The sequence below is a fragment of the Pyrgilauda ruficollis genome, unplaced genomic scaffold (genome assembly GCF_017590135.1).
Source record: "Pyrgilauda ruficollis isolate IOZ18807 unplaced genomic scaffold, ASM1759013v1 scaffold130, whole genome shotgun sequence".
Classification (NCBI taxonomy): domain Eukaryota; kingdom Metazoa; phylum Chordata; class Aves; order Passeriformes; family Passeridae; genus Pyrgilauda; species Pyrgilauda ruficollis.
The window spans coordinates 192,040-205,824 of record NW_024511433.1 but is presented as its reverse complement, the minus strand read 5'-3'; the positions used below and the strand labels follow the sequence as shown (position 1 = coordinate 205,824).

The window sequence follows — 13,785 nt, the reverse complement described above, 5'->3', positions numbered from 1 at the left end:
AGCTTAAGGTGTCATTATCTGAAAGGAACAAAAAGTCTTTCCAAGGTAGCAAGTCAGAAAGAAATTTTGGTGTTAAGACATTCATGGGATCTGTTCCCAAGTTTCTTGTATTTTAAAATATCTTTGAGCAGATGGTCTTTGTCCCTGAGACTGGCCTGTGGTAAGGAAGAAAACTGGTGCCATGTTCAAAGTTGAGAGCCTCCTCAAAAACAAACAAGCACTAGACCCAAGGAATGATTCCCGCATTAGCAGCATGCTCCTGGAAATCACCTGCAACTATCTACAGCCTTCTTGCCTTCAAGATCTAGAGAGACCCTCACTCCTCAAAAAGGGTGTGGATGCCTAGCATGAATGAGAATACCAACCTCATAAGAAGACTGGGTGTAAGTTATTGTATTTAAAATCTGTCATGTCTTACATAAAGAGGAAACTGCTGGAACTAAAGAGACTTTTCTGTCCAGAAGAAAAAATATCCACTCTGTTTAGCCATATAATTAATGTGGACATTTAATGTGCCCCATGCTGCAAAAAATACTGTGGGCTATTCATGTTGGTTTCAGTTTTTCAACCTGGGCAGCAAGAAAGAATTGCTGAGAGAGAGTTGTTTCCACTCTCCTTTGCTTAATATACAGAGAAACATGGAAAGCAGTGACCTAGTTTGAAAGAACACTGTTATTTCAAATGCCCCCTAACTCACCTATATGAGGAATGAATGCATCAGGATGAGAAGGCTCTTGGACAAGCCTACACAAAAGAAAGAGCTGTGTCACACATCTCAGTAAAGGAACAAGCAGAGAAATCAGCAAAAAACACTCATTACAAGCAATGCAATTCAGCTTCCCAGGGTAAGAAAATTATCTTCCCATAACAGTTCAGATACCTTCGATTTTAGAAAGTCAGGATTTAGAAAGAATTGACTAAGTGCCTCCGCAAAGCTCACAGGGATGAGGAAGAATGAAATACACACTTTTATTTGATGGGGAATGGTAAAGTTTGCTAGATAGGCAGCAAAAAAAAAAAAAAAAAAAAAATCACAAACACCTCTGTCAGGTGGTGATTTACTTTAATAAAACATGAATTAAAAAGAGCAATGTTCAGGTACAAAACCTAACAGAACATAATCAGTCAGGGACAAAAAATGGTAGCTCACTGATCACATCCCCAGCTTCAGTCTCAATCGTGTCATAAACCCATTTTCTATTGCAGCGACATTCTGGCCCGCATTTGTTTGAGTTGCATTTGGGGCAAGGATAGAAGCAACCGAGACAGTCCATTTCCAGGCAATCACATAAATCTATGTCATTACAAAGCAGCCTGCCATGTTTGTCATACTTCTTTGTAAACCTGTGAAAGAGAACAAAAATTATGTTCAGACAATGCTTCAATGCCTTCAGACACTAAACCAAACACATGTGGAAAACATCTGTACAACAAGTATTTAGTCTTTAACAAACTCATAGCAAAATAAAATACCAGCATTATATCCTAATTGCAGCAGCTACTGGTACTAAAAAATGAATGCATGCCATACTGTATCAAAATTCCCTTTAAGTCACACAGAAAAATCTTGTTTTCTCAATATGGCTTTCAAGAAATCACTCTGAAAAATACAATGTTTTTATTAATTTATTTCGATTCAGTGAATGGACTATCAAGCATTTTTAAAAGTAAATCAGGTAATAAATTAGGTGTCTTACCTGGACTCATAAAAAAAATTTTGTTTCATCTGTGACATGCATGCTTTCTTTTTCTGCTGTCGAGTTTCAGGATTGAAGTCAGCTACCTGAGGTCCTGGATTTTGAAAGGCTAAGGATTTTAATTGGTTCTCGAGTTTTTGCTATAAATGAACAACAGAAAGTTTGTGATTAGTAAATTACAATTGGAAAATATCTTTCTTAGCTGGCAAGTGTCCTCACTTGCTTCTGAATTACGTTAAAATTAATATTCCTGATAACTGATAAATCACATTGATTATTTAAAATGTTTGCTTGCCTAATTACTAATCAAGTACTCCCTTTACTGACTGTTCATCCTGACTGGAGATGGAACAACCATGACTCTGAACACATGTTCAATCATGACAATGATTGAACAATCATGACTCTGGTACAGCGGCATGGAGTTTGCAAGTTGCCATGTGAGAGGCAGAATTATGTGTTTTGCTCTTCATCTTCATCTAAAATGGAAAAACAAGTACTTGTGGTTCTATCTCACCCCTCCAAAATGTATGGTATATTCCAAGCCTGCGGTCCTGCCCTGAACCATCATGTGTCTGTAATCCCATTGGCCCAAGTGTTATTCCACGCCCACTTTGAATCTCTCTCTTAACCTGTGCGAGGGAAACCAGATCCTCTCTTAGCCCTTCGCCTCCTCTCTTGGCCCTTCTCCTCCTCTCTTGCCCCTTCCCTTCCCTAGGCTCTCCCTCCCTCTCCCCCTCCCTCCCCCTTTCCCCTTCCCCCTCAGTAACCATGCTGCTCCCGGGGGTAGGACCCCCAATAAACCATCAGCACCCTCAAAGCCGTGTGGAGTCTCCTTGCCCGCCTGCTGCAGCCAGTGAACTCACAGCCTAGGGGCCCTCCGGGGACACCCCAGGGTGCCCGCCCCAAACGAACTGCTACAAGTACTATGATTATAAGCATCTCAAATGGATTCACTCTTATTTTCACTGTTCCCTCAGATGCCTAGAAACTATGTCCAAATAATCTGAGGGCAAGAAAAATGTCTGAAGGAGCAACTAATACAGTAAGGAAACATTTGCACAAGCAAGAAGTATGAGGAAAAAAACCCCAACACACAGACAAAAACAAAGAAGCTCAGCTGAGCAAGGTTTTCTGATAAATAGGAGGATGCATTTTTTCTGCCAATTTTATGGAATTCATGTTTACAGTTAATTAAATCTGCTGAATACTTTTGGAAGCTAAAATATTATCACTGTGTATTACCATTCCACATAGTCCATGTATGTTGACAAATACTTCTAAAGTCACTGCAAACATAAGCATAATGTCAAACAATTTCCCTTTGGACAATGTCTGTAAGCTTTGACCGAACACTTGTCATTCATTATGTAAAGGCACAAAAATACATACAAATTTATATTTTTCGCCTGTTATGTATATATGGCTGCCTTGCCATCTCTTAGCAAATGACACCTGGACATTCCTATCAGAGTTCACAGTGATTTTCCACAAACAATTGAGCACTTTCACAGTTTCTCAAGGGAAAGCAGTGGTCGTTCAGCCCAATCTGCTGATACAGTGATTCGGAATGTCCAGGCACTTGAGTGCACTTTTTTCCAAGGTGGTTGATGCTGTGCATCTTCAGCTGCGTCCTCCTGAAAACATGCAGGGCAATCTCATGTACCTTATTCAGACATGTCTGCTTTGGACTCTGGGGTTTTCAGCATCATCACCATACATGATCATAAATAATGCAATTTTAAGTTGCAAAAGAATAATAAGGTATGGTGACAGTCCTTCCTCTAAGCCTACTGTTCTGTTTCCCTACTTACAATTGCTCTTTGCCCCAATTGCTCTTTGCCCTCTAAATCACTGCACTACAAACTTGATCCATTTCACTGTTGTTGTTACAACAAGGGTATTTCCCTCTTGAGTCCAGGTCTTTATTTTTGTAATGACTGAAAAAATTGAAGGCAAGTATCTTGATAATAAAATAGTACTGGAGAAGTCATACCAAATTTTTGAGTCTTATTGAGCAGTCCTCAGCACGAGACATATTTTTTTCTGCAGATGTTTCCTGGGAAGCGTTGCTTTTCCTGCAGTTTTCTTCCACGAGATCAGTCATTTGACCACCCTTGTGAAATAAGCGCATATTTGTTAAACATATACAACGGCATAAACAGACTTTTAATTTAACCTTTTAAGGTAAACAAGCGATATCCACACAAGGCTTTAATGCATTCTTAATCAGCAGCAAATGCAGAACAAAACCTAGCTCACTAACAAGCTCTATTTTAAAAAGGTATTACATAATATCACGAGCATGTACAAAAGCTGTATCACCAGAGCCACTCCAAAATTCGCTTCTCAGACGCCGGGAAACCGCGGGTGTTTAAATGGCACGGAGCTGGGAGCGCTGTCACCACGCACCCAGTGCCCGCGCCAGCCCCCAGGTGGCGCTGCTGCCGCGACATTCCCTGCGGATCCACGGCGTTCTTCCCGGAGATTCCAGCCAACGGAGTAAACGTAAGCTGCTTGGCTTTTGAATCTCACTCCTTTGCGAAAGATTTTTTTAATAAAATAGAATTAGGTTTAATAGGAAAAAGGGCATCACTCACTCTGCTAACAAAATACCCATGGAGGTCTGTGGGTTCTGTGAGTCTATCCTACAAATGCCATCCATCCCGTCTCTGCCATCAACATAGGTTCAGCATGGATATTACCTACCTCTTACCAACCTTGTGCAAATACTTAGCTAAAATTTTTTTATGTAATATATACAGTACCACCGCCTCAGACTTTAACCCCAAACACAACCAGAAATAATTTAAGATTTCTGGAGTTCCTCCAGCCCTTCCCCACATGCTGCCCAGTCTCTCTCATCACCTCTGAAAGGTAGCACAGTGGCCTCTATCAGTTTACCCTGTACTTCAGGACTGTTGCCCCAACCCTGCCCCAGAGAAGATCTTCATTTCACCACTGCTGAAGGACCAGCACCTCTCTAAGATAAGCAGGAGTCCAAGCCTTAGCTTTTCTTTTTTGCAGCCACTTCCTGCAGGGTGACAGTCAAAGTGAGAATAGGAACCACAAGGGAGTAACTTTGTATTACCTGGAGGGGCTGTCTCAGAGAAAGGTGTAACAGCCTTCAGCCAAATTCATTGAGGTGTTCCTGCTCTCTTCAGTGACCTGAAGAATGACAGATGTGACACTGTTCACAATGGGAGGCTTGACAGCAACTGTTTTAGTTCTGGGACTTCAGTGTCATTTTAAGGTTAGAAAAGGAATTCTGTTACCAGGCAATTAATATTTACTGGGTGGGGGAGCCTGCTTTCCTACTGTAAATTTGTTAGGCATCCACAACTGAATAAAGAATGAAGGGCAGCACTCAAAAGAAGGCGAATATTGTCAAGTTGGAGTCCTGGTAAGGATTTGCTTCCTACATTTCCTCTTGAGTCCAGCCATATGTCTAGCATTGTTAAAGCTCTTTATGAGTATGCATGATTGTCATCCATGCCTGTTTTTTCACAGTACGTCAGGTTCAGGAGTAGAAAAGCCATCAGCAGCTACCAGTGTGACACACTGAGAGTTTCCATGTGTCCTCTGGTGTTGTAAAAATTTGACTGCTTTGACAACTAAGTCCTAAGAGTTATCTAGAACCAAACACACAAAATCAGAGATCTCATTTAAATACTAACAGAAAAGAACAAGCATCTTGTTCTGCAGATGTGTTTCAAATGCCCTTGCACCTCAGCAAAAATATCTTACGCAGAGAATGTGGCAGACTTCTGCCTCCACAAACAAATATTTTAAGTAGCTAATGTTGAATTTAAATCTTCAGGAGAGATAACAAAAAGTGAGTAACGAAGTGAGCAGGAGAGATTATCCTCCACAGTGTGTTCAGAGAATAAATGGAAATGAGGGAGATGCAGACATTCACTATAAAGTCTGCAGAACCTAATTTTACAAGGAAAGTATTCTTGGTCCTGAAACAGATTTTTTCTTCTACTATAGTTTGTAATGATAATTGGGGGCAATGCATTGAACACTGTTCTCTTCCATAAAAATTTCAACTCTTGGGATTAGTACTAATTGCATTCTTCCTCCACCAAAACCTGTGTTCTCCCATGCTTTTTGAATACAGCAAGTACTTTTCTGGAGGTGATAACCCACAGCTGAACATCCCATTGTGGCTACAGTATTGCTAAGAACTGGCAATTTCAGCACAGAGCTTGAAACAGTTGACCAGGCTAAAATCAGAGTAAGGGAGAAGAAAATCAGAGGCTGTGTTATATTTAGAGTCTTATCCGTGACACAGATGTTTCTGCTCAGAGAACAATTTCAGAAGTTATTGGGAATTTGGAAGGAATTACATTTGTTTATGATTCTCATAAAAGAAATATTTTCCTGTATCTATTTTTTCAAGAATTTAATATTTCTCTTTATGATTCCTGCAGATTACACAGCTACATGTTTCAGCTGGTGTGAAATATGGTGGCGCAAAGCATTCCATATACTTCAGGCTGTTTCATCTCAGCAGCCAAAAGCTCATATCTCTGCAGGGATTGCCAGAGTGAATTCACATTGTTTTCTAGTTGTATTTGTTTGTGCCATTAGAGATGTTCTGGCTGAGATATGTGAGCATGTTCATCACCTTCACCAGGGAAGACGAGATGTTGCCCCTATGCCTTTAATCCCCCTGTGCACACATGGTTTAGACAGAACTATTGCAATAGTCCCACATTTCTCACAGTCTAGCTCTGCAGAGATGCCTGTGAGCTCAGGAACCAGCAGTCAATTTTGTGGCGCATTCAAGTACACATCTTGGAATTTCTATAGGACATCTGATGCCAGCCAAATTAAGAATGGGAGTAAATTAATCTTTCTCAGATCAACTATACAGTTGAGGACTGAATTGTAAAGCTGTGGAAAGACCACTTGGCATCTATTCTGTGCCTTCTCTCACAGCTGTAAATGTGTGTATGTGTTCAGAGGACAGCCTTAAGGCCAGGTAGGAAACACAGACCAGACGAAGAAATAGATCTCATCTCTTGTAACTCAGCTGGTTTACCAGAACTGACAAACTTGGTGACAGTGCAATGGCCTATTCTTTAACAGGGGTCTGGAGGAGCAAATACATCCCTCTCCAAGTAAAATAACATAAATCCTCATATGTTCCCCCTCCCAAACCCAGATACTTTCTGCTGCATCAGGAAGTGAGGGCTCCTGTAGCTGAAGATAAACAGTTAATTATAAAATCATGTGCAACTTCTGGTTGTCATGCAATAGGCTGAAGAGATTTGCCAGGTACTTACCTACCTTCTAAAAACCTGTTGTTCTGAAGGGTGTATGTTCACTTCAGAGCAGACAGCAAGAGAGCAAGGAGGGTCTCCGTAATCTTAAACTGTACTTACCAAAGAGAGGAGAGGAATGGCACAGCCTGGATTTTCTGCTGCACAATTCCTCTGATAGTGGCAGTGTGACATCAGCCCCAGAGAGACTGAAACAGAAGACAAATAATCAAAACAGTGCTCCCCAGAGAAGCAAGCTGAAGATGGTGCCAGGTAACTATCTTAAAGGACCTCACACTTTCTGTCTCATTAATTGTGGCTTTTACATAGTACTGAGCACAAAGAGTGGGAATAAAGAAATTGGATAAATTGGGATGAGAATTCTAATTTCTAATTTGCATCTGTGAACAACAGACCAAATGTATTTCCTAGAGGTTTTGTTGGCTTTTTTTGTTTGTTTGGTTTTGGTTTTTTGTTTGTTTGTTTTTTAAGGTGAGCAAAGAAAAATACCCTGTAATAAAATACCGCATTTTTTATTTAAAACGTATTTAAAAGTGATACATTTTTAGGATGTGGATGTAGGAAAGAAATAATTTACCACTTTAGATACATTTTAGATACACTTTAGATGCAATGTTCTTGATTCTATTCACTGCTTCCAGGAATCAAAAATAAATATGTTCCCCAATTCCTGAAGTGCAACCTCATGCTTCAGCTTGCTACCTTTCAAGTTTATTTGTTGCACTACTGCAGATAACTCAGCCTTCTTCCTGATACCTTCAGATGCCAATTTTCAGCATGCTGTAATCACTAATGGCTTTCATTATTCTTTTTTACAACACAGCTAAATCCTAAGCATCTGAAACTGTCAAGTCTTACAAATTCTCCTTTTGTGGCTTAGACAAATAGACCAACATGTCTTTTTCTCTTAATCAGCTGTATCCACCCATTTTCTGAGCTAGCTTATAACCCAGATGGAGGCAAGTAGATTTTTGATTTGCCATATTTTTCTTTTTCTCCAAAAATTTTTAAACCCAAAGTTGATACATCATTCAAGCAGCAGACCTTAGCTAGGTGATGCAAATGCTGCTACATATGTATTCATTTTACTTCACAGAATGGTTTTTGGTGGTTTTGTTGTGAAAAACAAACCAGAAATCACTCCAGGGGAAAAAAAAAAAAAAATCACAGTATACCAGGTACTTATATAACAACAAGTTATGTAAAACCAAAAAACATACAACCTGTTTTATTCTCAAAATTTTTTCCAAGGTTCTTCCTTCTCCGTATTCTATTTGATGAAGAAAACAGAAGTTAACTAGCTCAGTATAAAAATTGTAATTATACCATCCCATGCTTAATATCTCTTTCCACATTGGTAGTTGTACTTGTGTACCTGAACTTTTTCTGAATTGCTTGCGCGTGAGTTGCATTTGTTTATTATGGCATACGTGGTAACGTGTAGCTTGCAGTCTGCTCAGAAAAACTTCTACTGGGTGGGTGTACAAGGATGTAAACACAGGAGGATTAAAATCTTAGATGACATTTAGAGAGATTGATTTCAGAGGTGAAACTCCTACAGGTTCCTCTAGGGACAAGTCTTCTTTGCCATGAGCATGAGACTGTAAATACACCTGGGTAGATACAATAAAAATGTCCCTACCTGCGGGGAGAGAGGTGCAGGGGAGCAGATGTCTTAAATTTCTCTTGAGTTTTCTGGTCAGGCTGATTGCTCCTCAAACACCCCAATATACTCTGCCTGCAATGTGCTTAGTAGGACCTATAGCAAGACAAATGGAGCAGCTGAAAAAGAAAAAACACTCATTTTTCAGTGTAATTAATTAATCTGTGATGCTCTTGTCCTGTTGCAAACAGTTCTTTGGATCTCTATTATTTAATTGTTAAAATTTTGACAGAGTGCTGTTCTTCCCATTTTACAATTAATTTTCCCCTCCTCTTCCTCCTCCTCCTCCCTTTACCCTCATTTTTTTTCCGAACAACCAGGTTTATCAGTTTTTCTGCCTCTTTCTACACGTTTAAATCAGCAACAGTCACGGAGAAGGACAGGGTGGGGTGGAAGGGGCAGAACAGAAGGGGGGAAGTACATGAATGTCCATGTGGTAAATGAATATGACTCATGCTAACAATTGCAACTACATCAGTATTTTACAAAATTTTTGTTAAAAAGTAATAGAGAAAAAGGATATGTCATTAGTGTCACAAAACAGACATTCTCAGATGTTCATGAGAGAATAGGATACAGGATGTAGTTTGAGATAAGTAAAATCCCAAAACGGAATAGGTCTAGGGGTAATTAGAGAATCGGCATTGAAATGGACAAAACTGAAATTATTCCAGGTATCTATGAAATAATAAGGCTTATTTTTGAAATATAATGCTGGCTTCTATAACACAAGACTTGGGGTGCATGTGCAGCCTGTGGGTTGTTCAAAGGACAGTGACGATGAGGAGAAACCTTCATCGAATCACCCACCAAAAAGCCAAAAGACCCCTTAGCAATAACTGGAGCACTGTGCAGTATAGTGATGTAGATTTCAAGAATCAAAAGTAGGAGGAGATTTATGGGAAAATATTGATGAATATGTATTAGCATACAGTATATAAGTTGTGTTTAGATTCCTGTGCTTTTTGTATGGGAGGCAGGGTGAGAAAACCCCCCCATCCCGTACCCCGATCATACCTCGATTGGTTTTGCTTATGCTTTATCTGAACCACTGCCAAATTTCTCTTTGTATCTGCTTGATTATATTTGATTGTATTTATTTTGTGTAAAATTGCTGCTCAATTACAATTGCTGCTAAAATTCTAATTTTGTTGTTTATTAAATTAGACATATAGAACTTCATTCATAACATCAGGGATTTGATTCTAGTGACCAAGATGCCCAGAAGAGAACGTGCAAGGATTGTGTGAGGCACAAGGGGAGAGCAAACCAGCAAACTCCTCTTGTGCAGAGAAGGCTGCAAATCCTCTTTGCCAATCAGCCCGGCTCTGCAGCTGCAGACCGGCCCCTCAAGCTGGAGCAGAGGAACAGTGGGGAGGAAGGAGTGTCAGAAAGAACCCCCTTCCTTCCTTCCCGCTGCTGAAGGAGTGGAGGTGAAAGAGTTGGGAATTAAGATGTGCCTGGGAAAAAGGAAGAGTGGGGGGATGGCTAATTTTTTGTTTTGTTTCTCACTATCAGAGACTATTTTAATGGATGACAAATATTAGGCATGAAAAATGCGTATTTTATGATTGGCATCTGCAAATATTAAAATGAGTATTACATGTGTTATGTTAGAAAGTTATGCTGTATTAATTTTCTTAAGTAGCATGTTAAATATAGTTTTAGGTAATAACATGATGTTAAAATAGAAACTATGTTATGTAAGATAGTTTTTTTAAAGAGAGGACTTGCACTGAGAGAGCAGCCACAGGACACCTAAGTCTTTCAGAGAAAGAGAATTTATTGCTCTCTTATCAGAAGAAACTAATTCTTCCCTCCTCGCTCAGCCCTGAAAATGCCATTAGGATTCAGAGGAAGAAGCTGACACTGACCGGACAGAATCCTTTGTTTGAGTGGAATTTATGCATCATATAGGAGATGTATGAATATGCAACAGGCTATTGCTTTTAAGGGTTAATCCTCTGTTAATGTGTGTCCTTTTTCGGGCTTATTTTGCCCAGAAAGAGGTACCTGGACTGTCCATAACTCTTTGTTTTTATTGTCTCATCCTAAATCCAAGTTGTCCAAATTTTTATTACTCTAATTATATTACTATTTTTATAACCATTTCATTACTATTACACTTTTAAAATTCTAAAACCAAGTGATTGGCGTTTTTCACGTTAGGTATCTGTTTTAATAGCAACAAATCAAATTATTTTCCCCAAATCACGTCCATTTTGCCCTGTCCTGGTTGCAGCTAGAAGAAGGTTAATATTTGCAATAATTGCAGGATGGGGCATGCCAAGGATACTGATGTTATGGGTGTCACTCTGTACCACCACATCATTGCCAGGGACAGGGGAAGCGTAGCAATGGGAACAAACACATACAGACCTCTTTGCTAGCTCCAAAGATTGTTTATGGTAAGGAACCAAGCCTTTTTATACTTGAAACTTAACCAAAACTTAATCGAAATAAGCCCACATTGGCTGGCTGCCACTGTGGTGTCATCATTCACGCATAGCTTTACCCAACGAGCTGTCTTGACACAGTGCCGGAGTACTTCCGCAAGCTCCCAGCCGCACGCCAGGAGTGGGCTGCTCCTGGAAAGCAGCGCAGTCTAGGATACAGATGTAGGGCTTAAGCATCAGTGGTTCAGTGTTGAAGGCAGGGGCAAGAATGAGAGAGAGGCCTGTTGTGTAGGTTCCAAAGAGGCTTATTGCACAGAAGATCCAAGGACACAAGACACAGAACACAGCTGTGCAGGGATTTTTATACAGGGAAGGGCTCAGGGGAGGGTACAAATTTTTAGGCAATAGGGAAAGTGATGGGGAGGAGCATTAGGCGGGGTTCACAACAGTCAAGCCAATGGATTAACACAGGAGAGGGGGACTGTTCAAAGAGGCCAATGGGGTTTCGAGTATTAGGGGATTTCCAGAGCAGGGGGAATGTACAGTGTGGGATTGACAACTCAGAAGGAGGAGAGGCAGAGAACATTCTACAACAAGGGGAAAGTCTTAGGGTAAGATTGATAACTAGACGGGAAGGTGCAACTCAGACTAAACCAACAATGCAGGGGAGGAAAGGAACAAACCACTGGGGATAAAAACATGCCACAACACTTTCTGATCACATGATGTCCACGTCTTCCAAAGTGATCTCTGCCTCACACAAGAGGTGACTATCAACCCACTCATCCTGATGCTGTGATAAGTCTGACCTAGAAGAGAGGCTAGACAGAGTTAAAGAATAAAGTAGGCATTTACTAAAAGGCCTTAATGGATACACCTTGGGCAGTACAAGAGCCTGGCCAGGGTTACAACCAAGATCAACCCAAAATAGTCACAAAATAGATGACCAGTAACGAGGTCTCACAGATTTATAAATTTTGGTCCATCTGCATAATGGCGCTAATTGTCCAGTTATAGCCCCAGGTTATGAAGTTCCATTCTCCTTGTTTTTCTCTTTTCAGTTCACCGTTGTTTATACTCTTTAGGCTTGAAGCTTGTACCAGTTGTCCTTGGTCTCAAGGAAAAGGATTGTTCTGTCTACCTACCCTGTGAAGAGAACTTGCCAACACTTAACATGAAGCTCAGAACTACACAGTAAAGCAGCACAGAATCTGAAAAATATGAAAGCTAAAACTTAAGGCATCATTTCCCGCCCTTTAGAGGCTCAACAAGGCCTTTACCTTTACCCACAGCTAAACCCTTCCCAGAGTGCGTTCTGGTGAGCAAAAGTGAACAGAAGTGAACAGGATTTAACAAAGGTGACAAGGGTCCTTATTCTATAAGGCTTTTCTTATTTCTCACTCGGAAGTGGGTCTCTTCTGAAGAGGTCCCTTCTGGGGTCAGTGGAAGGATGAGTCAGGTATTGTTTCTATGTGAATCTTTGCTTCTTTCTTGTACTGTCAGTCATTAGTATTGTTCCTGTTATTGTAGTTTTCGTATCTCATTGCTGTTTGCAGTCAATTGTTCATATCTCAACCTGTAATACTTGCCTCTTGTGCCTCCTCTCCTCTCCATCAAGCTGCAGAGGGAGGAGGAGGGAGGGAGTAAGCAGGCAGCATGTGGTTTGGAGTCTCACTAGGAGCACTAAATTGGGGAGTGCCATTCCTTAACTACAGCATGACCCTGATGACAGGCGGTAAGTGATCTCCCTGTCTTTCTCTCAACACGTGCTTTTTCACCTCATGTTCTTCCAATGTGTTCATCACAATGGGTATCCCACAGCCAGCCAAAGTCAGTCTCCCCCTCTGCCTCAGGTCCTTGTCTCATCCCATCACAAAGAATGACAGATAGTGACCCCCCCCAAAGACCAGAGCCCACAGCCCCTCTGACACAGGGAAGATTTCCACAACTTAAAGAACCATAGCAGCGACAGAGGTTTTACTGAAGTAAGATACTGTGAAACTTATCAAATGTTGTTTAACAATAGGTTCATTCTGTTATTTACTGCATAGAAGATACAGTAATGATTCAAAGTTACCAATGCACAGTCTTAGTGCGCTATGACACAAGGTTATGCTTGATGTTGCTCACTTACCAATTGCCTTGGATTGAAAGACAGGTGTCTGCAGGAGTCTCCCTTGGAATGTAGAATGTAAACCCCGTCCCTCCAAATTATTATAATTTTGAAATTAAGAGGCTCTCAGGTGAAGATATGAGGATAGGGATAACAGTTCTTTACTGAGTATGTATAACAAGGCAAACAGAAGAGAGCAGGCAGACAGCTCCAAGAAGGCTCACGTAGGCTGTCTTATTTATGGGTTAAAGCAGTTGGCTCACAGTCAAATTACAAGTGATGGAAAAGGTGAAGGTGAGACCCCTGGTACCCACAACCCCCTTTGTTCCTTGACAAATGAGTCTGCTGTTCCTGTGTTATCACATATTTCCAGTTCCAGTTTCCAAGTTTATAGCATTAATGCTCAGCATGCCACTGTTTTCCTGCATGGGCTGCTAGAGAACAAGTTGCAACTAGAGAAATTTTAACCTGGTTGTGGTCTAGACCTTTGTTTCCTTTGGTGTCTGAACCAAAGTACCATTAGTTTAGCCAAGAGGCTGCGTCCATACATCACACCTGGCTCTGGAGCAGCCCCTGCACCTCTGAGCCAGGGGATGCAGAGATGATATCTCTTTTTATCTTTTGT

General features: G+C 40.7%; 1 protein-coding gene across 1 annotated transcript; it reads right to left on the bottom strand.

Moving 5' to 3' along the window:
* Positions 1-1,121: 1,121 nt before the first annotated feature.
* ARL14EPL (ADP ribosylation factor like GTPase 14 effector protein like) lies at positions 1,122-3,804 on the bottom strand. Its single transcript, XM_041459105.1, has 3 exons — positions 3,694-3,804; positions 1,698-1,837; positions 1,122-1,344 (listed from the first exon to the last, which is right to left on the bottom strand). Exons 1-3 carry the CDS (start codon positions 3,802-3,804, stop codon positions 1,122-1,124), a joined length of 474 nt encoding a protein of 157 aa, XP_041315039.1.
* Positions 3,805-13,785: the final 9,981 nt, after the last annotated feature.